The 24,239-nt window shown below is 39.9% G+C and overlaps 1 protein-coding gene across 2 annotated transcripts in view; it reads left to right on the top strand.

Annotated features, from left to right (window-relative positions):
- The window catches only part of LOC143132185 (uncharacterized), a 223,345-nt gene that overhangs the window by 116,555 nt on the left and 82,551 nt on the right, over positions 1-24,239 (top strand). For both annotated transcript variants that reach the window (XM_076291544.1, XM_076291545.1), the window contains exons 26-33: positions 6,400-6,573; positions 8,660-8,833; positions 9,335-9,502; positions 10,264-10,446; positions 10,910-11,083; positions 19,230-19,403; positions 19,573-19,746; positions 21,083-21,238. In XM_076291544.1, coding sequence (XP_076147659.1) covers positions 6,400-6,573; positions 8,660-8,833; positions 9,335-9,502; positions 10,264-10,446; positions 10,910-11,083; positions 19,230-19,403; positions 19,573-19,746; positions 21,083-21,238 — 1,377 coding nt within the window. The remainder of the gene's footprint in view (positions 1-6,399; positions 6,574-8,659; positions 8,834-9,334; positions 9,503-10,263; positions 10,447-10,909; positions 11,084-19,229; positions 19,404-19,572; positions 19,747-21,082; positions 21,239-24,239) is intronic.

The following is a 24,239-nucleotide window of genomic DNA, read 5'->3' as shown; positions in this document are numbered from 1 at the left end:
CACGTGCACACTTGGCACAAGCCATGATCTGTCCCTGCCTAGGAGTTGCGTGACCAACTTTTAAACATTTCTCGGGGGAGAAACCCCTGAATCCCCTCTTACATAGGACATTTCATGTCTGGGTTTAAGTCTCGAATGTGTTGAGCTCCTAGCAATGTGCCTGCCTAGTCCTACCGTACGTAAAAGCTCAATTTAATTGTAAATGGCTAGTGCGTGGTTTACCAATTCTTTTAATGAGATAGATAGTTTAACATAGCCTAATGTGAAGTACCAGTCAGTCATTCTTAATTTGCTTAGGCCTTAACAAGCCCGCAGTAGCTACAATGCATTACTATGGTCTTCTGTGGTTTTCTGTGTAACATATGCATACTTTGCTAATGTTTCAACCAGCCTGCTGTCCATAGCCTATCAAGAGAGTGGCACCGGAAAGATTTCAAGGCTATTTCGCATAGGCTACTCAATGTTGCTATTTCCAAGGATTAAAGTTCTCCGTCGTACGACGGATTTCCGTCAATTTGATTTTAGAAATGTCATATTTGAGATCGATGCAGATCCGATGAGAAAAAAAATAGGAGGAAGGGGGACTATCACCTTTTCTTTTCCTTTTTTAAGGCAACTACAAATATTAGGTCCGATGAATTAATGTGTGTGATAGCCTGCTATGTGTGAGATAGCCTGCTATGCCACCCCATGTAGGCTACTATTATTGTTACAGTTTTTAATCAATGCAACTAACATTATGTGTAAAGCGACGCAATATAACGCGTATGCAATTTATTATCCCGTGTGTTATGACATGTACAACAATGTTTTTCACAATTTGCGACGGAAGGTTTTGACTGAGCGTGTTAACATAAAATAATAATAATATTGTCATCATCGCGAACTGTTTAGTAAGGGGGTCAGTCATGTTTGTGACGCACAGACAGCCTTGTAGCCTATTTTGCTTAGGCCTCACTTTTAACGACAGTAGGTTGTGAGTGTATGTTGACAAAAAATAACCATGCAATTAAAATAGTCAACTTAAAACTTTGCTATAAAATATTATTAATTTATAGCACAAAACCATAGCACAAAAAAAACACAAACAACTAAACAAAACAAAAGGCCAATAATTTAAACTATTACTGTCTACATTATATTACTACATTAGTGTCTATTGAATATGTTTTTAAAGAAATGCTGCCAATTTGATGTTTAACTTGATGTTATACTTGATAAGTATTGATAAATGGTGCGTTGCCACTTTAAGAGAGTCGGTTCTCATAACGTCCTGCTCACAATGGATAAGGCTGATAGGCACTCTAGCCTTGTTTGTTTGCACCACATAGACAACACACTATTAAGTTATTACAAGGAGCCTTCATTGTTAGGATATGGAAACATGTAATGAGTTGCTGCTAGCATGACATTTCTGTTTGCAGTTGGCCATTAAAAGTGCAGTATGAGCATGGTAGCCACCCAGCTATCTGAATGGAATAGGCTATGTTTCAATCGGCATTATGCTTAACAAACGCTAGTTAGTCTGTTATTTGCAAGCCTCCAAGTACAGACGTCATCACTTTAAATCCTACCTGTTGCCTTTCACCGTCCACTTATTTAACTGCTGTTGCATCCCTTGACATGCCATCTCCTTTTCCCTCTTTCTTTTTCTATTTTTAGTCATCAACAGCTTTTTTTTACTGTATCCATCTTTTTCCATAGACGGCAACTCACTACTCGTAGGCCTATCTGCTCGCCTGCAGTCGCGGCGCCCCCACTCCCTCTTCTATGTCAAAATTCTATGATGGAATCTTATGAGATAGGGCGCCTACTCTAGCCTGTTAGTCCTTTTAAAATGTTATAGAACATTGAGAAAATGTTGAAATGATTTAGAAACGGACAGCACTAGCTATACATATAGTGGGCTCTCTGTTTATTTTAATGAGTAGGCCTAAGCCTAAAGTTACAGCATTTCTATCACAATTGACCAGACTTCGACCTTTTGTCTGCTTTTAAAAAAATTCTGGCTATGATTGTTCCTTGTATTGCATCATGAGCCATCACTATTGCATTCTACTGTTGTTAGCCTTAAGCCTAGCTCAGTCATTATGTTATACCATATCGCCCTCCATTAGAAGTGCAATGAGCTGCATTGAGCATAATAAACTGCATTTAGAATTCCAAATCCATATTTCTAGATATTTTGGTAAAAGTAACTTAAAAGTAATACAATAGTAGTGTAATGCCTTACAATTCAGAGACAGTAATATTATAATGTAACAAATTACTTTGAAATGACAGTAATAAGTAATACATAATACATTACAATTTTGAAGTAACTTGCCCAACACTGCCTGTAGTTGGCATTAATTATATAGTAAGTGTACCCTGTAGCCTCGTTTTGGTTTAAACAATGGCTGCCGTGTGAATAAGGCGAATACGTATGACTTATGGCCTGAAAAAAGTTCAGTCAAACGATTTTTTTTCACTTTAATCCCTGTATTTCACACGCATTATAGCGACCCCCTCACCGGGACTAGGTGGAAGGTGTTAATAGCCGATTGGCGTAGCCTACAGTGGACTAGGGCTGTCAAAATTGCTTAAAAATGACGTTCGAATTTGCCCTCTAAAATAAACACTTTTTGAATATCTAGGCTATATTTGCGCATTATGTCAATGACGCGCATCACGTCATCTGTTTTTAACTTTTTGGAAACTTTTGAATCAACTGAAAGAAGATAAATATTTTTCTTTAGTTTTGGAAGTTTATTTTTACGTAGCCTACAATGGCCAGTTCTGACAAAGCCGAAATTACTCCTTTTGAAACAATGAGTAAGCAGGCCGCGCGTTTGTATGGTTATATTGCTTGACAGGGGGGGATCCCAAGCAGCTTTCAGCCATAAGGCTACTTTGAGAACATTTCCTAATTCACCCGGCACTGATATTCAAAATGTTGAAAACTATTTTGGCATACAAGCAGTTTAATTAAATGTAATTTTCGTTGTAAACAAACGGGCTACTTGGTGAGGCTTGGCCTCACAGATGCGCGCCTTAGATGGCAAGAAAAATCTTCACGTTATAGGCCTATTAACTGAACGCCCGATTCACATTGACTGGGGGGCTGGGGGGCATTTAAATAGTTCAGAGATGGTTGTCGTCAACGCAGAAGTCAGTGAGCGCATCAGGAACCTGCGGAAAAAAGGCTGTCCGACTAGCTCTAACGCCAAACAACTAGCCATGATTGGAATGTTAATCAAAATAACAACAATTGCTTTACCAAACTATGTATTGAAACAATGTGTCTATTTCAGTCAGGTGATGGAAATAATAAACTCCATCCTTAGCACAGATGATGAACTATCAGCAAGAAAAGTGAAAGAGCTTCTCTTTCGTAGCAATAAATACATAGACTATCTGGACAAAGTCATCAACAGAGTCATAGCACTGAAGGGAGAGGCAACTGGCATGTGATCTCCCCAAGGGCCAAAGGATGTACAAGTTTTCTCCTGTGCCTACGATATCTAATCCAGCGTAAAGTTGCAAATTGCTATTCGTTTTAACAAATTTTGATGATAGTATGAAGTACTTTTTGTATAGGCTACTATCCCCTTCTGATACTGTTGAAGCAGTAGGCTACTGTAAGTGTCGATGATATTGCATCTGTCTATTGCAAGTGGGAATGTGGCAGGTGTTTTACTGTATAGGCTTCATAAAATAAAATAAACAGATTGCTAGTGGCCTACAAGCTGATCTGATGTGTGATTAGTGGAATATGGGGTGGGAAGCGGCAGTGTTTTTTTGAGCGTCTGCAGAAGTCAGACAAATATGAGGGACTGACATGTGATTTTCTGTGCTTAATGAAAATATACATTATTCCCAAATCACAAAATAATGGTGTAATATTACTGATGATATTTCACTGTTATTTAAGAACATGCAGTGCGCGTAGGGCACCAAAAACATCTTGCTCGTAAAAAATCATCATACCGCATATTGTGGCGGGTCTGTTTTTTAGCTTACTTACTGTAGGCTGCGCAAACCACAGGCCTTTATTTTGGGCAAGCCTGCATTCGAGGCAGGCCTTTATTTCATAAGGCTATAAAGAATTTTATATAAAGCCTGCGCTAACAGTTGTCCTCCTGCCCCCGCTACCACAGTTGTGTGAGCGCGTCCCTGGACAGTGTGGCATGCTCACGCGTTATGTCTCCTTCTTGCAAACTTGGCAATAGTGAAACCATTAATGAAAGCAAAGCAACCATTTACGTCTTCATAAAATAACAACTTGCCAGATATGCCTTCATGGACAATAATGTAGACAGCAAATTAAGATATTGTTTCGTTTTGTGGAGCGGCACCGGTATCAAAAGCAGATTTCGATTTTTGTTAACCACTGTGTAGCCAAGCCTTATGCCATACCCAAGTAGCCTAAATCGAGGTCATTTTTAATTATGCATGATTTATTTTGCTATTGAATTCATAGGCTGGGATTCCTCTCGGCAACAATTATTTTTAAACGTAGCCTCCTGCTTTTTCAGAAGGGGCGGCAGGCAGGCTACTGACAGAGCGACGTACAGTGGCTGAAAGTGGTACTAAAGTTTCACGCAGCTTCACGTCACGTAATGCGTGAATTAAGTGGCCATTTCAAAGTAAAGGCCACTGTACGTACACACACACTCACATGCACACATACAGGCCTGCACACAAGCATACGCACGTCACACACACACACACATAAACACAAACACGTACACACATGCATGCACAAACACACCCACACACAAACACGCGCAAACACACATAAATACACACACAAGCAGGCACACACACACACACACACACACACACATAAACACACACACCATTACCCCCACAGATCCACTCACAAGCGAAAACATACACACAGAGAAGCACACATGTACACAAAAGCAAACACACACATGCACACACAAATTTACATACACAAAAGAGTAGGGGATGGATTAGGAGATGGAGACGAATTGACATGTGTGATTTATTTTTGTGGAGAGACTGTGCAGGACCGGGCAGCGGTCATATTGTGTATGGTACATCTAATATAATCTACATAATATTTCCGCGGTACATCTAGTTTTATATTTCTCGCTGTCATTCCCCATGATATTTCTGACCTGTGTTTTAGTGACAAAAAATAAGTTTGTAGAACACAAGACTGGCTCTACTGAAATATTGTGTAGTGGGATACTTTCTGAGTGAAAACAATAGCCCTCACTGCTCCCCGAGCGCCACTGTTGCAAGGCAGCTCACTACTCTGGGTTAGTGTGTGCTTCACCTCACTGTGTGTTCACTATGTGCTCTGTGTGTTCACTAATTCACGGATGGGATAAATGCAGAGATCAAATTCCTTGTATACCCAAGTATACTTGGCCGAGAAACCTGATTTACATTTACATTTTTAATAATAATAAATTTAATTTAGAAAAGCACCTTTCAAGGTACCAAGGTACAATTAGGTATAGGCAAGGAAGTACATAAAGCATGCAATCACATTCATGGTTAGATTCATTCCATTTTAATGTATGTCTAAATTACTACAGTTGCATGAATGTAGTTTTTTCTTGAATTTCTCACAAATGTTTGTGTATGCTTGCTTCTTCCATGTCATTGTAACTGCCCCAGTGCTGAATAAGCTGTCTGTATTAAGTCTTAATTATATGACCTTAGTAAAAAAGACCAATAAGTATCATCACAATTACAGTGGTGTGTGCATAAGTTTACACACACCCATGCTAAAGTTGACTAAAAACAGGGATAACAAATCGTTTGGAAATTGATCTTAATGCCTTAATTTAAAAAGAACCTTTTGTGAATGAATAATGTATCGTAAATAAATATGTTCTTCCTTAAAGTTCTTCCTTAAAAAAAGAAGGGGCATAAGAATACACACCCCTATGCCAAATTCCCATAGAGGCAGGCAGATTTTTATTTTTGAAGGCCAGTTATTTCATGGATCCAGGCTACTATGCATCCTGATAAAGTTCCCTTGGCCTTTGGAATTAAAATAGCCACACATCATCACATACCCTTCACCATACCTAGAAATTGGCATGGTTTTATTTCAGTTAGCCTAATAGCTGGTTTGATTTGCATTGAGAGATGATCTTATGGAAAGTACCCCATGTCAATCCCCATGAACACAGGCTAATTAAGGCATTAAGAACAAAAAGAGGATTTTCTATTCCCCTTTGTAGTCAACTTTAGCATGGGTGTGTCAACTTATGCACACCACTGTACATACGTCACCTTGTCCTCTGAAAGAGACCACAAGATGTACTTTTTGGGTATTCTTTTTGCTGAATACTACAGGAGGTTTTACATAAACATGAATACACATGGCCCAATATATATATTTTTATAATTTCCCTGCTACCTCTCCTACAGGCTTAATGACAGCGGCATAACAGAAGAAGGCTGTGCTGCACTGATTGAAGCTTTGAAATCAAATCCCTCGCACCTGGTTGAGCTGAATCTGAGTGGGAATGGACTAGGAGACTCAGGAGTGAAGCACATCTCTACTTTACTAGAGCGTCCACACTGTAAACTACAGAAACTGCTGTAAGTATGAATATTGTGTAGTGAAATTCACATAATATACCTTTATTATTTCAATGGACGGATAAGAAATTTCAGGAATAAAGTTACATATTTTATAGAGCTCAACAGTGCCTGCCCACTTCGAGGTAGGAAGAACTCTTCTTGTGGTTTGAGAGATCCACAAAAGTCACTAGTGAGAGAGAGATGGATGGCACTGTGCTGTCAGCTTTGGGTGTGGACTTTTTGATTTTATTTTTTTTTATTACGTTTTTTGGTGTGTTAACTCATTGAGTGCCAAAACCGTAATATTACGTTTTTCCTTCCCATGCGTTGAGTGGCAAAAACGTAATATTACATTTTTAGCTGTTTTTTTAAATTACGAAACTAGACACTCTAACACACCTTATATGTGATTTTGGGAACTCTGTGATTAATGGAAATGAAATATATGACGATCAAAAACTCATGAAAACGCACAATCTGGACATTTTATCTGGACATTTTATCATAACTCGGTTGCCGCTTTGGGTCGAATCAGTGACGCATGCACGTCAGGTCAATACCAGGCCATTTTCGTGGGTCTATCACTAGGTGGCAGTCTTGCCAGGTCTCGCTGATCACTTCCCAGAAAGTTTACACAAGTAAGTAACAGGCAACACTTCATATTTCATGAAAGATGTTATATCTCCATTTCTAGAAAAAAAAACAGCGATTTTGATGAAAACTAGCCACTGTTTAGCTTGGGATTTCTCAGGAACAGAGGCGTGTAGAAATACACGGTTTGCACCCACTGAGAGCTTAAAGTCTCACCTTTTAAACGAGCCATTGTATGTGTTCATAGCTATAACACAGAATATGCTGTGGCTGTACAAAAATCATCAACAATGGTCTAGATTGCTGGCACTCTAGGACAAAGCTCCTGAAAACAGCTTGGCATTCAATGAGTTAATAAATGTTAACAAAAACCCACAAACCTTACACAACCCAACTAAGTGTAAAAGACATGAAACGTACAGTATACAAAGACTATTTGAGATTATTGAAATTATAGGGAAAGAGGAGGGCTGTGGAGGTGTGGTGGCAGGGAGGTCCCTCCGGGTGCATATCCTCCCTCAGGGTTTGGAATTTTTGGGTGGGGAAGTTTGAGAAGGTGTGAAGTAGGAGCACTTGCCAAATAGCACTTGGAGCACTTGCCAAATAGCATTTTTTAACCAGTAATATTATTCAAAACAGCACCAAACCTTTTCAGTAGCTTGCTCAGGGTCCCTACACATAAAATGAAGCACCAACAACCTAGTTAGCGAACCCGGAGTTTATTACAGAAGACTCTTAATACACCTGTGGAAAAGGACCTGATGAAACCCATGAATATATCTAGCAGGATAAATATCCGGAGGAGTGTTTGAGTAGCCTGGTCCTACCAGACTCTCGTACAAACATTCCATTAAGTACAGAGAGCCTGGCCACTTCTTATTGCCAAGCGTTAACTTAAAGGTGAGTACTCTGTTGAAGTTTAAAACTATTGGATCTGCCCAGGGGCCACTCTGGATCTGCCATAACCAATCGCTAACATTTGGTCGTGACGCAAACTAGTGCACAACCTCAATCAACTTCAATCGATCTCAGTCACCCCCTCTGTTCGCTGATTGGACACGTAAAATTTGGCCTGAGAAAACCTGTGAATATACCGAAAACCCAGACGAAGTACAGTACTGAAGGGAAATGAAAATTGAGTGGAAGTACGTCGGAGGGCAGATCCAGGCTAGTGTTTGACAGCAATGAGCTACAACCAATGAGAGTGAAAGGTTGAGACCAAGCACTGTGCTCAATTGAATCAAGTGTCTCCAAGCTGCTGCTTGTAAGCTACTATGTGACAGGATGCAAAACCATCAAAATAAAAAAAGCTAAAACTGTTTTAATGAGCTTCTGAACTGAATAAAATACATTTCTTGTTAGATCTTCTTGTTATATAAGGTCCTCTGAAAGAGACTACAAGACATATTTTTTATCCTTTTTTGCTGAATCCCAACAGGAGGTTTTACACAAACGTAGCTACACATCGCCCCATATTTTTTTGTATTTATTTTCCTGCTCTCTCTCCCTACAGGCTTAAAGACAGCAACATAACAGCAGAAGGCTGTGCAGCACTGACTAAAGCTCTCAGATCAAACCCCTCACACCTGATAGAGCTGAATCTGAGTGGGAATACTCTAGGAGACTCAGGAGTGAAGCACATCTTTGATCTATCACAGAATCAATTCTGTAAACTACAAAGACTGCAGTAAGTAAACTGACAGACTATTTTAGCCCTCTTGTCCAATGAAGGGTCAGGCTCTCATCTGATCTGAGGGTCAGAGTGAAATGAGCAGTGTTTTCCTCCTGGAGGGTTGGGTGATCCACAAAACTCACCGGTTAGGGAGTGCTGGAGTGTGCTATGAGCTTCAGGTGGGAACTATAAATTGAATCTCACTGTCCGAGAAGGGGGAGGGGCTGTCTTCTGGTGGCATGTAGAACATTAATATACGGTAGTGCAGCTCCTAAAGACACCAACAAGCCAATGTTGCATATACCACTGAAAAGAGGTAGGTTGACAAGGCACAATGACGTAGGTTAGCTGATGCAGGATGGGATGATATAGGTTAGCTTATGAGGGTGGGATTCCCAAGGTGGCAAAATGCTTTAACTAAAAAATAATTAAAGTAAACCCTTTTATTTTAAAACAATATTTTGTGCTTAAAGTCACTAACAGGATAATTGTCTCTATGTATGTCTGTGTCTGTAGGCTTAATGACTGCAGTATAACAGATGTTGGCTGTGCTGCTCTTACTCTGAAATCAAACCCCTCACACCTGATACAGCTGAATCTGAGTGGGAATAAACTTGGTGACTCAGGAGTAAAGCGCATCTCTGATCTGTTGACAAATCCAAAGTGTAAACTACAGAAACTGCTGTAAGTGAAATGATGCTGAACAAAGATGGCTTTGTATTGAGATATTTTGTTTATATAACAGTAACCTCTCATAATTCACCTTATTCACCCGGCAGCCATTGTAAGCCAGAATGAGGCTACATGGTACACTTGCCATTACACTTCAGTCCAGCAGATGGTGGTAATGCACTCTGTTTGCAAACTGCCAACAAAAAAGCTCACAGAAAAAGGAGGGTTCGCTGGCCCATAAATATACATAATAAATGTCTCGTCCGCGCTGCTGGCCAACAGAGATTGACGTCCGCACCTGGGGGCCATCTTGCCACAGTCAGCTCGCTCACTCCTCACACCTTTTAAATAGCCATAACTTGCTCAATTTCCTACTGATTTGGTTTGTTATAATCGTCAAATATGTAGTTATGACACTGCATACTTATGAATAATTATAACTTCAACATGTTCAAGCATCCAGATTATAGCCACGTTAATAACGTTTGTAAGAAACCAAACCGTTTGTAAGAAACCAAACCGTTTGTAAATCTGTCAAGATTTCAGCGAGATAAGAGTATTTGTGTTCGTGCAGATCACTCACCTTACATCAGGTACCACAGAGCCCACCAGATAGCTTGCCTGTGACAAGATTGCCGCTGGTGATATCGTTAGAGACTCTGCCATAAGACTGGCCGCCGTGTGAATTAGGCAAATAGAAAGACAGTTAAATGCAAAACTTTATCTCCTAAAACACAGGAAGGCCAGTATCAGAACTCTTCTATGTCTTCCAGACTTTCCAACTGTGGTGTAACGGGTAACGGATATGCCAGTCTTGCATCAGCTCTTAAATCAGAGCACTCAAACCTGATAGAGCTGGATCTGAGTGGGAACGACCCTGGACTTAGAGGAGTGAAACTTCTCACTGATTTAGTAAATTTGGTTAATGATGAAAAATGTCAACTTCACACACTGAGGTAAGTGAATTTCACAAAAGAGCAAAATATATTTTTCTGTTTCAAGCATTTTGTTCACCTTTTCAATTTCCGTAAAATGCTTGTAAAATAAAATTAGGCCTACCGGTATATGATACGTTAAACTCTAGAGAAGAAGAGAGATACATAATATGTGATTTATTGTTGCCTTAAAAGAGCTAGATCATTGATATCTACATTAGACTTACAAGCATCAAGTTGGTCATTTAACCTTTAATTTGTTATTTTAGTGCACACTCATGTTCATTGTAAACTAAACTAGGAACACCAGACTCTATTTGTGTTTTATGGAAGCAGATGAACTGTTATGTGTATAAAGCAATCAGGTTATATGTATATCAAGTAGTTTACACTGTTATCTGGCCTGATATCTCAGATATTTTGTATCAGCAGTTATCAACAATTAGTACTAATTAGCATAGATATGTTCTTCCTCTCTTTACAGATTGTTGAAGAGTGATGCTGCAGAGAAAGCTTGTGCTTATCTGACTTCAGTTGTAGGTACAAACCCTTTACTGCTGACAGAGCTTGATCTGAGTGGGAAGAAACCAGGAGACTCAGAAGTGAAACAGTTCTGTTCTCTACTGGAGGATTCACACTGCAAATTGCAGAGGCTTAGGTTAGGCTCTATTTTGGCAATCAGAAATGGATGGTCGGAGGCGTAAAGTTTATAGACATTAAAGGTGTGGCCAGTCCACATTCACTAATTTAATGACACAATTATGTGGTCAAATGTCGGGCGCTTGGCGCAAAATGGTTGTTCTTATGTTTCTTAATCAGTCATGGGTGTGTTTTGGCCGTAACATCCAGAAAGCAGCGCAACTTCAAACAGCACATCAGTATTTTGATAGTCAGCGGCACATTTGAAAGAATCTGCTTGCACGCGAGACCATATGGAACAGGGATTCCACTAAACCTTGCTTTACTAAAACCTTTTTGTGACTAGCAGAGCATAACCTACACTCGTGTATTATTTGAGCTAATAGGCGAAGTAAAACTAACTTTACCTGGGTCTCATAGTCTACAACAGGGGTGTCAAACTCATATTAGGTAGTGGGCCGGATTTGTTGGAATGAGACCTAGTGGGGGGCCGTCATTGTCATTGTTATTATAATTTTTCTCCATGGGAATCAGAGTGTTGTGTGATAACTTAAGAGCAAACAAGTAGGCCTACACAATAATGTACTGCTGTCATATACCGTATTTTCCGGACTATAAGTCGCTCCTGAGTATAAGTCGCATTAGTCAAAAAATGCGTCATGAACAGGAAAAAAACATATATAAGTCGCATTTATTTAGAAATGTATTTCACAAAATCCAAAACCAAAAACAGAGACTATGTAACTGGATTATTGAGGCCAAAAAGATTAATATTAATGAAGACGAAGGAGTGAAGGCAGCCAAGAGGAGGGCAGGAAGGTCATTGCAAAGCAAAAGATTCACTGAAAGAAAATACCATGTGGTACACCAAAATGTATCTAAAATGTGGAGAATACAATGCAATCAAGCATTTTGGGCGATGTGGAGTCACAGGCTGGCAGCAGATTAAATGCTCACAAGAGAGAAAAAGACGGTTTTAAAATGACATGACCGAAGCTGAGGCAAGCCAGGCAATAGGCATATAGGCCCGACGGTAATTGTAAAGCAATTTACAAAAGATTCACTGAACAAAAATGCTGATATGATACATGAACATTTTGCTAAAAATGTGGAGAATGCAATGCAATCAAGCATTTTGGGTGATGTGGAGTCACAAGCTGGCAGCAGATTAAATGCTCACGATAGAGAAGAAGACGGTTTTAAAATGACATGACCGAAGCTGAGGCAAGCCAGGCAATAGGCATATAGGCCCGACGGTAATTGTAAAGCAATTTACAAAAGATTCACTGAACAAAAATGCTGATATGATACATGAAAATTTTGCTAAAAATGTGGAGAATGCAATGCAATCAAGCATTTTGGGCGATGTGGAGTCACAAGCTGGCAGCAGATTAAATGCTCGAGAGAGAGAAAAATATGCGGTTTTAAAAGGACGTGCAGACCGAAGCTGCAGAAAGCAGGTGATATTTAGAAATTTATTTCACAAAATCCAAGACTAAGAACAGACAGACTATGTAACTGAACACATTGAGGCCAAAAATATTGAGAATTCTACAGGGAATCTTGAAGACGAAGGAGTGAATAGTGGCAAGAGGCAAGCCGAAGGCTGCTGACAAGTGCCCGACGCTATTGTAAAGCAATTTACAAAAGATTCACTGAACAAAAATGCTGATGTGGTACATGAAATTTTAGCTAAAAATGTGGAGAATGCAATGCAATCAAGCATTTTGGACGATATAGCGTATTGGCACAAGCTGGCAGCAGAACAAATGCTCGCCGAGAAAGCGAGAGAAAAAAAGATGCGCATTTAAAACCAGGGCCTAAATTTCAGCGCGGGATTGCGCATAAATTATTACTAAGTATTGAGCATACTAATAAAAGTCCCGCAACACTTGCCATCATAATGCGAGAAATTCCCACACATTTTACAGCGCTGTCTGACGTTAATCTAATAATGGAGCGGCCTGAAAGCGGACCAACTCTGACTTCAATTGAACCCTATGCAGAGACACACACGCACGCGCAGGACCACTTTGGGGGTGCCTCTCTCTCTTTGCTCTCTCTCTCTCTCTCAGCAGGATTTGTCACCGCTAAAGTCAAATTATTATAGCCTAGTACGTGCTTCTACATCAACCGCTATCGACAGGAAAGGAAAACAAACGTTTAGCGATCAGGAACCGCAAACACAGAAGCATGACAGCCTATAATATAACACGAGAGAACATGGATGTGTTCTCCATTTGAGGAACGTTATAATCGATTGCGGACTTGAACAGACAGCTACAGACACGGAGCACATAGTAGGCCTGCTTTCACTTTCTGTGCGTATTCACGTGAAAGATAATTAGTAGCAAAACAGCGATCAAATATTACATGGCAGTGAGTTTTGTTTTCAAATGTTACTTTTCATGCATGTCCAGATAACGGGTGAGGAATGTTTAGGGGACAGACTATCGTGAATCCTGAATTTATGGCTGGGCAAAGCACAGCACCTTTACTTGGACCATGGCTTGTAGCCTATTCGAGTCAGCTATAGGCCTTCATTTCTTGAGTTTTACTGTGAGACATAGGCCTATACTTTCCGTTTGGGGCAGCATACCGGTAGGCCATCAATGGCATTGGGTCACTATTAAGTTTCATGTATGAAAGAGTGTCGGGATGTCCATCCGCTTATTGCGAGATAAGGCATCCGCTTTCATTCATTCATTCATTCATGGAACGTGTGCTGTGCTGCAAGGGAAACCTTACTCTGTATAGCCAAAGAGGTCTAAGATAGCCTAAATTTAGTTATTTTTTAAATTATGCATGATTTACTTTTTTATAAAATTGGTAGGCTGATGCCTGGCAGCAACAATTGTGTTTAAATGTAGGTTAACCTGGGGCTGCATGCTACTGGTAGCTTGAGAGCAATGTGTTGGAGACTCATGGTGTAGGACAATGACTTCGTTGGCAACAATAGTAAACCAACCAACAATATAAATTATTAAGAAGAGCTATTTTATGAGTTAAATTGAAACAAAATTATACTGGCTTTTATCTGTCTGAATCTGAGGCCCAGCTATAAATAGAATCCCGGCAGTAATTTCAGGATTTAAGTATGCACGTGTGTTTCACGACTTGTGCATTTGAGAGCGCTCTCTCAAGGCTGTAGACGATAATGTTTCATGTAGGGTTCATGTCAGTTAATATAAATTAACATTTAAAAACATGTTCAATTATATAATTTTTTTCATATATAAGTCGCACCTGACTATAAGTCGCAGGACCAGCCAAACTATGAAAAAAAGTGTGACTTATAGTCCGGAAAATACGGTTCTGCCCGTCCAAACTTAACGGGGACCCACTGTATACTGCTCTTTCTCTCATGAAATGCCCTACTTCCATGTTAGTTTTTCTGCTTCTTCCTTCCTGAGGATGGTTTGTAGTGCTAGGTTTAATCAATGTATCATATCATAGAGATATTGCTTAACAAATTGTTGAAGACAACTGGATGTGAATATCTTTTTTTTCTAATTTTCCCTTCCTACCCAAAACATCTGGGGGGCCGTATGAAACCTGCTGGGGGGCCGTATGAAACCTGCATTTGTTTGACTCCGCTTGTCTACAACAAAACAGTTCTACACAGTTAATTACTTTCACTATTAACTGACAAAGGGTTACCATTGAAAACATAGCCTGAAAAAAGCAACACTTACCCCAATAATGTTTGAATGACTGAATAAAAATTCTAAGGATATTTATCCTGCCGAGGAGTTGCTGCTTACTGTAATATTTGTAGTTCAGGCATCTGAACAGACACCCATATTTGTATGGAATGCCACCTGGGTCCTTGGGCAGGCATGCCAACTCCTCACCTTTCGGCGAAATTCGCCGTTTTGAATCCAAAATGACTGACTTACGTGGTTTGTGCAGACGCAAACACATCTTGGTGTTGCCAGAGCGCCGTTAAAAATTCAGCAACGAATGTTAGGCTATGTGCGTTTACTAAACATCAGTGGAAGGTTGTTGCTGCAGAGGCAATGTGAACAGAACGCTCGCGCAGGTATAGCCTCCTTTTGTGAGCGCAGATAGGCCTAGATGCGTCTGAAATGTCAGCTGGAATGTGAGCACGGCGAGGAAAGGTACCTAGAGATGTTACAAGTGGGCTAGTTGAAACTTTCAACTTCTGTTAGCAAAAGACGTTGAGATTAGTGTAGCAACGTAGCATTGGCGGTTTTGTTTTAATGTTGTTAAAGTTAGCGATATGAGACAGAAATATAGACACAACGAGTTAATTTGATGAATAGGTTACGTGCTGTACTTGGTCTAGATCGGCAAAAGGTGAAGCAAATACACAGACCTTATCAGTATAGCAAAGGCTAATGTGAATAACCTAAAGAGTTAAATGTCTCCTAAACTGGGCTGTGCAAAACGTTTAACTCTTCAATTATTCACATTTAACTTTAATTATTCACATTAGCCTTTGCTATACTGATCTTTGCTATACTGATCTTGCTTAGAGACAAAATCAGTGTTGATTGACGTGTCTTTAAGAAACGTTCAGTGACCTGATCTGAAGTAGCCTGTGCCTATAGGGTAGGCTACAGTTTAACATGTAGTGTGAACACTATTCACACAACACAACTTTATTGGTTGGTTAAACAAACTAACTAGCACAATGCCACAATCTGGAAGTAACCTAGGCTGCAGGATAACACTTGTTATGAAACAGTGTGCCCTCCACAACACACCCACCCCCCTCTCCCCCAACATTATAAATCAATTGCACCATATTGCTATGTAGCATACCATAAAACTTCAAATAATCGCTCGAGTCCCTAAGAGACGCCTGTCTCTTTTACGCCTGGCATGGCTACAGGTTTGGGTTAAAGGCCGGTCTCCAGTAGAGGCCTGGTCTGTTTTTTAGTTTCGGGTTGTATTTAATCTTCTAAAACCCGTCAGATCGTCTGTTTAAAGATTCGCAATGACACAAAACCGTTACAGAAAGGAGGTTACAGCAGTGTGAATTAGATGTTGCACGTCGTTACAAGCCGTCGCAAAGCATTCACATGTCTGGTCACAGTTGCAAGGTTTTAGAGTGTTGCTGCAAGTTGCTGCTCATCTCGTTGCGAATCTTGGGTGTGATTTGGGCTTAAGTATGGCGCAGACTGCGCACGTTATGATTAGATGGCATTAAAAGACTGCGGTGGGGAAAAGCTAGAGTTTCAAATTGTATAACTTTTTTTCCAATATGAACTATGCCTATATGTCCGACTTCGTCATCGTTCAATTCATCCCTTGTGTTTAAAATTTGCGGATAGGCCGATGGTAAGCTTGTTTTTATGCTGGCAACAAAACCAGAACAGTTCGCAAACGTTATTATTTATTCTAAATGCCATGGCGATAAAGAGAAAGAAGTCAGAAAAGGAATTTACCTTAGACTAGGCTATATCAGAGCCAGTCTACAGACATTCTCTGGCTATATAACCTACTGAAATAGGTTAATGATGTAAAGTCAAGTGCGCTTCTATGGGACTGCTGTGTGCGCGCACAGTTTTTATTGATAAGTCGGAGTGGCAAGTGCTGCGCATAGTTGCAGTGGAAGGTGGCTGCCCAGGGCATTATAAAACTTCTCACTCTTAGACCTACTCATACACGGCGGTGAAATGGCGTATTTAGCTGTCTAAATTCGAATCATATGCTGGGGGAGAAATCGTCGGACATCCATGATTATTTTGTTATTCAGCACCCCTGGTCAAAAATATGTTCCCGCGAGCCTGGAAGTAGGCTATGATTTGAATGTAGACTGTTGTCAAATTTGGCAAATACAAAACGGGAGAAACAATATGGTTCATGCTCTCTCATGCTGTTTCATTCGTGCCGAAAAGGAGGGAGAATGAAACATTAAGCACCTTCCACTTTTGCATAAATAATTCCTGAACAGTTTTGGTCAGGGCTGATGATGCAACTGTATTTGACAAAGGACCGATATAGGCTATTTGCTAGTGACAAAATATGAGCTTTCGGTGTGATACGATCTCTTTGTAGATTACGTTTAATTAAAACGTGTTTCATCTGTTCTGGCTATCCCCGCTATTTGGATCTTACTGTATCTCACTCAATGAACAACATCTCAACACTAAATGAATGATGATCCGTAATTGTCATCAGATAGCCTAGTCATATAGGTAGACATTCAGTGTGTTTGAAATAATTAATTCGATAATATTTTCCATCTTTGCAGAGGAAAAGTTTTGTGTAAAGGGAATTAAAGGCCTGTCTCATATAGACGCCTGTCTCTAATACTAGCCGGTGCAGTTTGGCGATTTGGGAAAATAAAAGCCCGGGCTATTATTTGGAGTTTTACGGTAGTAATATTATACACCATTTGAAAGCTTGGACACTTGGGAATCCATATATGACAACCTTTGTCATGTACAATCGGTATAGTGCTTTACATTGTCAGATTAATCTTACTATGTCTCAATTAAATTGTATCAAATTGCCCTCCTCCCCCTCCGGTGCTTCCCTACCTTCTAGCTGCAGTGTGTATCCTTATCAATAAGATAGATGCAGCAAATTGGGTATTGAAATAGTCACAGGAATCCATATTTTTATCCATTGTTTTATCCAATATTTGTTGTGCAGATGTATAATCCATCTTATCCACACCCATTGAACCAACAAAGAAAATGCAAAGACATTTCTGTAATTATTCCATAGTGTAGTCATTCCATCAGAACCTCTGACAAACAATCCAAATAGTCCAGAAACCACACAGAAAGGATTTTATTGCATTTTGGGTAACCAAAAGTCCTATGGGGAGTTTCCATTGGGCATTTTACAAAACATATGAGCATACCTTAGCAAATAATGGTCTAAATGACTCATTTTTCATTTTATTTTGATCTACTTTTGCACACGGCTTCACAAGACCTGGTCTAGACACCATCCATAGGAAGTTAAAACATTTCAAATCGATTTTACAAATTAGTCTAGTCTACCCTATTTTAAATAATGTTAGTCTGAAATAGTGTGTCTCAAGCAAGTTTCACCTGGTTTGGTTCAACAAATATTCAAACTTATCATCTTTATTCTAATACTATGCCTACTATGTCTTCATGTCCAATAGGCCTGAAATCTTCAGAAATGTCTGAACTTCAGGCACAGAGAAAAAAGAAAGAAAGAAAGCTCATGTAGATTGCTTAGGAGGAGAGGAGGGCCATGCTGAAGCATGCTGCCAAACAGTGCAACGGGCCCCTCACACTTAGGAGAAATAGGAGAAGAAGACACTTTTTTATATTCACTTATTTTTATCATACATATGATATTTTTGGCCACAACAAAATTTAGTGATTTTATAGTTTGTTTTCTTTGTAAATCTCTGGTTTTGGGCCATTTCATACTCCGTGGAAGCTATGCACTATTGTCACTTTCACCCCTGACCAGTTTGCATGCCTGCTTGGGGCGTGTCAGACTTACCTCAGTTCTCACAGTGTAACGGTTGGACCTACCACGGTCATCTTAGCTCTAAATAAAGTTAATTTCTTATAACTGTCTTCACGACTTAATTACTATTCTCAATGTGAGAATACGACACTTCACATCTTGTGACAGTGCATCTTCAGCTATGCTTTATATGCACCTTTCGCTCCTGGGCTTAAGGTTTAATAGAAGAGGAGCGCATGGCGAAAAATCAACACTTTGTTGAGTGCAAGATAAGAAAAAGCTTTGCATCGCGCTTTGTGCAACCTTGCGCTGGGTGCATGACAGGGGCCATAATTTGTTTGATTTTCTTTTTCAAATCTGACAAAGGAAGAAATATACTTCTCTTTGTTTTTACCTTATTGACAAGCAGAAAATAATTACTGCACTGTAAGAACAGGTGCTGGTTTTCATATACAATAATAGTGGGGACACTCGCCAAAAGTTTTGGTTAAGCATGATTGTGTATGGGCATGTATGTGCAGTGTTAGATTAAAACACACCAGTTTACTACATTTCAACAATCATCAGAATTTACTTTCCAGTTTTTTAATCAGAGAAAAGTTGCCAACAGCTTCATCACCATGGAGAGCTAAACAGTCAGAATGTTCCCAAGCCATAGATGTTGTGCCATTTCATGATTTTACATATGGAGTCAGTAATAGATGCAACTTACCACACCCCACCCTCTCTCCCTACAGGCTTAATGACAGCAACATAACAGATGTGGGCTGTGATGCTCTGACTTCAGCGCTATTATCAAACCCCTCACACCTGAAAGAGCTGGATCTGAGTGGGAATAAACTAGGAGACTCAGGAGTGAACCACATCTCTGCTCTACTAAAGAATCCATGCTGTAAACTGGAGAAACTGCAGTATGTTGTTGAGTAGAATAGCAATCAGATCATTAGCGTCACTTGACAAATGTGCAGCATAGTTTTAATATTCATCACTTATATTGATATCTATCTACAGGTTTAATAACAGCAGTATAAGAGCAAAGGGCTGTGCTGCCACTCACCCACCCACCCTCTCTCCCTACAGGCTTAATGACAGCAACATAACAGATGTGGGCTGTGCTGCTCTGACTTCAGCTCTGAGATCAAACCCCTCACACCTGATAGAGCTGAATCTGAGTGGGAATAAACTAGGGGACTCAGGAGTGAAGCACATCTCTGCTCTACTGGAAAATCCAGACTGTAAACTACAGAAACTTCTGTAAGTCAACTGAAATGATATATTAAAATTATGTTTCCTGCTTTTCTAAATATAGTCAATGTGTAAAGCGTCCCACATACTCGCCACTCCCACCCGGTAGCGCGACAATGTGACGTCACGGGAGCACCCTAAACCATTTATACTCATGCGTGGTGGTCGCGACACTAGTTGCAATATTCTCCTGAATTGGCATTGGCCTCAATGGCAGTAAAAACTACCCTCTGTGATGATACTTCTGACTTCGGTTGCTGCTATTCACAACTACCATTATTACCATCTAGTTTCCAAGGTGTGTGCAGCTAGATAGATAGATAGATAGATAGATAGATAGATAGATAGATAGATAGATACTTTATTCATCCCGAGGGAAATTTTAGCAAGTAAACTAGCTGGCTGGTGTTGAGAAATGAGTTTGTGTAATTTCCTGAGGTGGAAAGACATTTTTTTCAGGTCTTAGATATCCTTTGGTTGAAAATAAATATCTATGTTACCTTTTGCTGGATTATTGGCATGTCCCTGGGTCCTAGGTCTTTCATCTTAATTCCCTCTCTCTGGTAGCTTCATTAACTTATCCAGCAGACTATTTAAAAATCACGAACTCTCGCTGGTAACCTAGCCAGGTTAATTTCCCTCTCTCTTCAAACTGACTATTCAAACATGTTTATTTAAGATGTGGGCTAGGCTATATGAAATGCCTGAAAGTGGTTGATGTCTCTATAGAGGCACGCATGCTCCCTGATCTTGGCTTCAAGCTCATCCTGCTTGTCATGCGAATCTGAAAAAAAATCTCTGGTGCACGACCTGCCTGCGCGAGGCTGAAATTTCTCATGCGACAGAGGAAATGACGCAATTTTGACGTCACATTGTGGCGCTACCGGTCGGGTGCGGCGAGTATGTAGAACGCTTAACATCGGAGAGCAGTCGCAGTGACCACGCCCCCCCAGAGCCGACTGGTCTTACCGGAGTTCTGAACACCTGAAAAAAATTGACTTATGAGCCAGTGTGAGATATTGTTTGTAATTTGTTAAACGTACTAAGCTGTGATTTTATGCCTTTGGATAATTTCGTGTATGACCCAGATTGTTTACCTGACTGTGATTTTTGTATTTCGTATTGGACTGTTTGCCTATCTAATTCTGATAAACTGTGTTGCGACCTGCACCGTGTTTTCTGACCTGCCTTTTGGATTTCTCTTTCACTTTAGCCTTTATTTCCCTCTTGCCTACCTGTGTACTGAACTTGGACTAAACGTGATTCAGTTTTTTTCAGTGCTGTATCATTGGTTTGATTTTTAAGACTACACATATATACTGATTTTCCTACTTTCTCTCAAAAGGCTTACTGACAGTATAAAAATAGATAAGGGCCGTGATGCTCTGACCTCAACTGTGACAGACATCTCACTCCATCTGAGGGAGAGTAAACAAAATGACTCTGGAGTGAAGCAGACCTCTGCTCTGTTGGAAGATCCTAACTGTAAACATCAGAAGGGGTGAGTGAAAACATGAAATATGAACAGGGAACATGGAATCAAATGAGACTCGTTTTGTATGTGTATCACGATTTGAAACTAAAAATTATTTGTAACCAGCATTTAAAATTAGCACCCGCCACTCGCCAGATGCGGGTAAAAATATGTTTTGGCGGATAAAAAAATAGGCTGGCTGGCTGATAAAATCCGTAAGACCCGTCTTCTGTTTTTGCACGTAGCGCTTCAGTTAGGCTACGCGCCCGGTGTATGCTCCCTGTGAAACACTTGTTTGTTTGTTTGAAGTGCGTATGTATAGACTGCTTCTGTGAGAGGGGAATCGATGTAGGTTACAGTAGGCTACTTTGATTTCAACTTGGTAGTTGCAGTCTACGCGATTAAAAAGCATGTCTACCTGTTTGTAGGCCTAGTATCCAAACTCCAAATCCAACTCCAAATCAAACAACACCTTGCAAATTGTCCTCGCGAATCAAACAAGTGATAGCTATGTTTAACCTAAAGCGAAAGTATCTTCCGACCGGGCTGAGGTGAATTCAGATTAGGCAAACAGAGGTAGAAGTTTGTGGCAATCACCTTGTTGCTTTGTACTTTTAGTTCAGTTTAAAACGAACAACTTAGTATCCAAACAACACCATTCAGATCTAAAACCGGGACGTTCGCTTATATCTGTCAATATGAGCATAGTCTCGTTGAGCATAGTCAACATAGTCTCGCTTAGTAGTGCTTAATAACCTATACAAGAACATGTTCGGTTCCGAAAAAACCTTCACGACACTTTAATTACGACTGCGCTGTGTTAGCCACAGACCTTCAGCTATCTTCAGGCTATTTGTAGCTTATGTGTATGGAACAGTCTAGGCCCGCATTTCATGGGTGCACTGTTTGACATGTCAGTTACTGTAGCCTACTCATTTGCACCACTGGTTATATGTAAAACGGTATTTCACTCGTGCAATGACAATAAGGTTGAATGTAGGCCTACGCTAATCTAAAAGCTTAGACATATGAATTAAACGTGAATTAAATCTTAGTGGAATAAAATCTTCAGCATATCTCCTACAAAAATAAATGAACTGACTTCCAATGCATATGTATAAGAAAAATTAACAAAAAATCCATGGCATGACCTGTCTTCCTGATAGAATTGTGTTTCCGAGGGGAAAAAATTAGTGGCCGGTAAAAATATATTTTGGCCCGGTAAGTATTGGCAGGTAGGTCAAAAAGTTAATTTTATACCCTGTTTGTAACTGTGAAAATAATTTGTACAAGTAATTGTCAATATTACAAATATGCACTACACTAACAAATCTATTCTATGTGTACAGATCAGTTTTACAGCTATAGACAAATGCTATTTCAAGAAAAAGTCCTTGTATATAGGCATTTCTTAGTAAAAATTGGGAACAGGATTTTTTTTATCATAATTAACATGTGCAGAATTTTGAGTTAATTAACATAAACCCGCTATACACCCCCCCCCGAAGAAAAAAAAAGTTTACAAGGCTAGTAAAAACTGGGGGTCGGGTGTCACTTCCGGGATGTTTTTTTAATTCTAGTTGCTAATCATTTAGCCTAACGTGACTTGAGAGGGACATTCAGGAACTACTGAATGATGTCTCTGACTCACATCACGTTGTTAACCCATGCATTAAAACACATGTCACTTGAACGCTTGAACATAGCCTACCGGTAGTTCACGTTGACAATGGAGAAACGCTTACAGTGGGCATTACTTTGAAATGGCCACTTCAGTCGCGCATTACGCGGCGTGAAGCTGCGTGAAACTTTAGTACCACTTTCAGCCACTGTACATCGCTCTGTCAGTAGCCTGCCTGCCGGCCATTCTGAAAAAGCAGGAGGCTACCTTTAAACAAAATTGTTGCCGAGAGGAATCCCAGCCTACGAATTCAATAACAAAATAAATCATGCATAATTAAACACTACCTCGATTTAGGCTACTTGGGTAGCCTATGGCATAAGGCTTGGCTACAGTGGTACCGGTGCCGCTCCACAAAACGAAAAAAATATCTTAATTTGCTGTCTACGTTATTGTCAGTGTTGGGGATAACGTGTTACAAAGTACAATTCAAATTTCAGTAATTCGTTACAGTTACTGAATAACTGTAACGTCCATTCCTGCGTTACTCTTGATATCTGTAATATATTGACTTATTGTTTCCATAGGCATGCAGTGCTTGCTTATTGAAAATATAGATTAGCCTAGACACATTATTTTATGGTAGAGATATGCGCAGGACAGAGCACGCATTCTCTCCTTGTACCGCTCTCCCTCAAACAGGTTGGCTTCAGCCCGCACCTCCCCTACGCAAATCAAAACAGTGTCTTGTGCAAGAACTGTTCATGCATACTACAACTGGCATGATGTAGCCTACACAACTTTGTTCAAAATTGATGCTTTCAAGTTAACTTTGCAAAGTTAGTGTTATAGCCTACTTATCACAACGTTGTCAATCGCAAACGCTAATTTATTCTAACGTCTCTCTGCAGAACTACCTGTTTAATTTGCGGAGGACGAAAGCACCTTTTTGATAATTGAGCCAGTAGAGAAATAACTGTTCAGAACAAATCTGTAGCCTAGGGTAGGCTTCTGCAGAAAACAATGTTGTTGGCGATTTAATACTATCTAGCGACGTTTTTAACAGGCTACGCATTAGAGGCTTAGACAACTATGACCCACATTTTGGTTTCGTAAATTAATTTGCCCTACTTCTTGACTGCAATGTAGTCAATTGACTGCTTGACAGGTTATTTTTATTTTTCTGTACAATAAAGAAATACATCTGCTTTATGCCGCAGAATTACATTCATATTTGGCTGACTTCTGCAGACGCGCAAAAAAACACTGCCACTTCCCTCCCCATATTCCAAGATTAAGATAGTAGCCTATACAAAAAGTACTTCATACTATCATAAAAATTCATTAAATCAAATAGCAATTTGCAATTTGACAAAACACTGGATTAAATATCGTAGGCACAGGAGA

The sequence above is a fragment of the Alosa pseudoharengus genome, unplaced genomic scaffold (assembly GCF_046254945.1).
Source record: "Alosa pseudoharengus isolate Yale_2024_CS ecotype anadromous, Long Island Sound unplaced genomic scaffold, YU_APseudo_1.1 YU_APseudo_1.1_scf_19, whole genome shotgun sequence".
Classification (NCBI taxonomy): domain Eukaryota; kingdom Metazoa; phylum Chordata; class Actinopteri; order Clupeiformes; family Clupeidae; genus Alosa; species Alosa pseudoharengus.
Note: the sequence above shows the minus strand (reverse complement) of the source record. Positions and strands in the feature narration are given on the sequence as shown.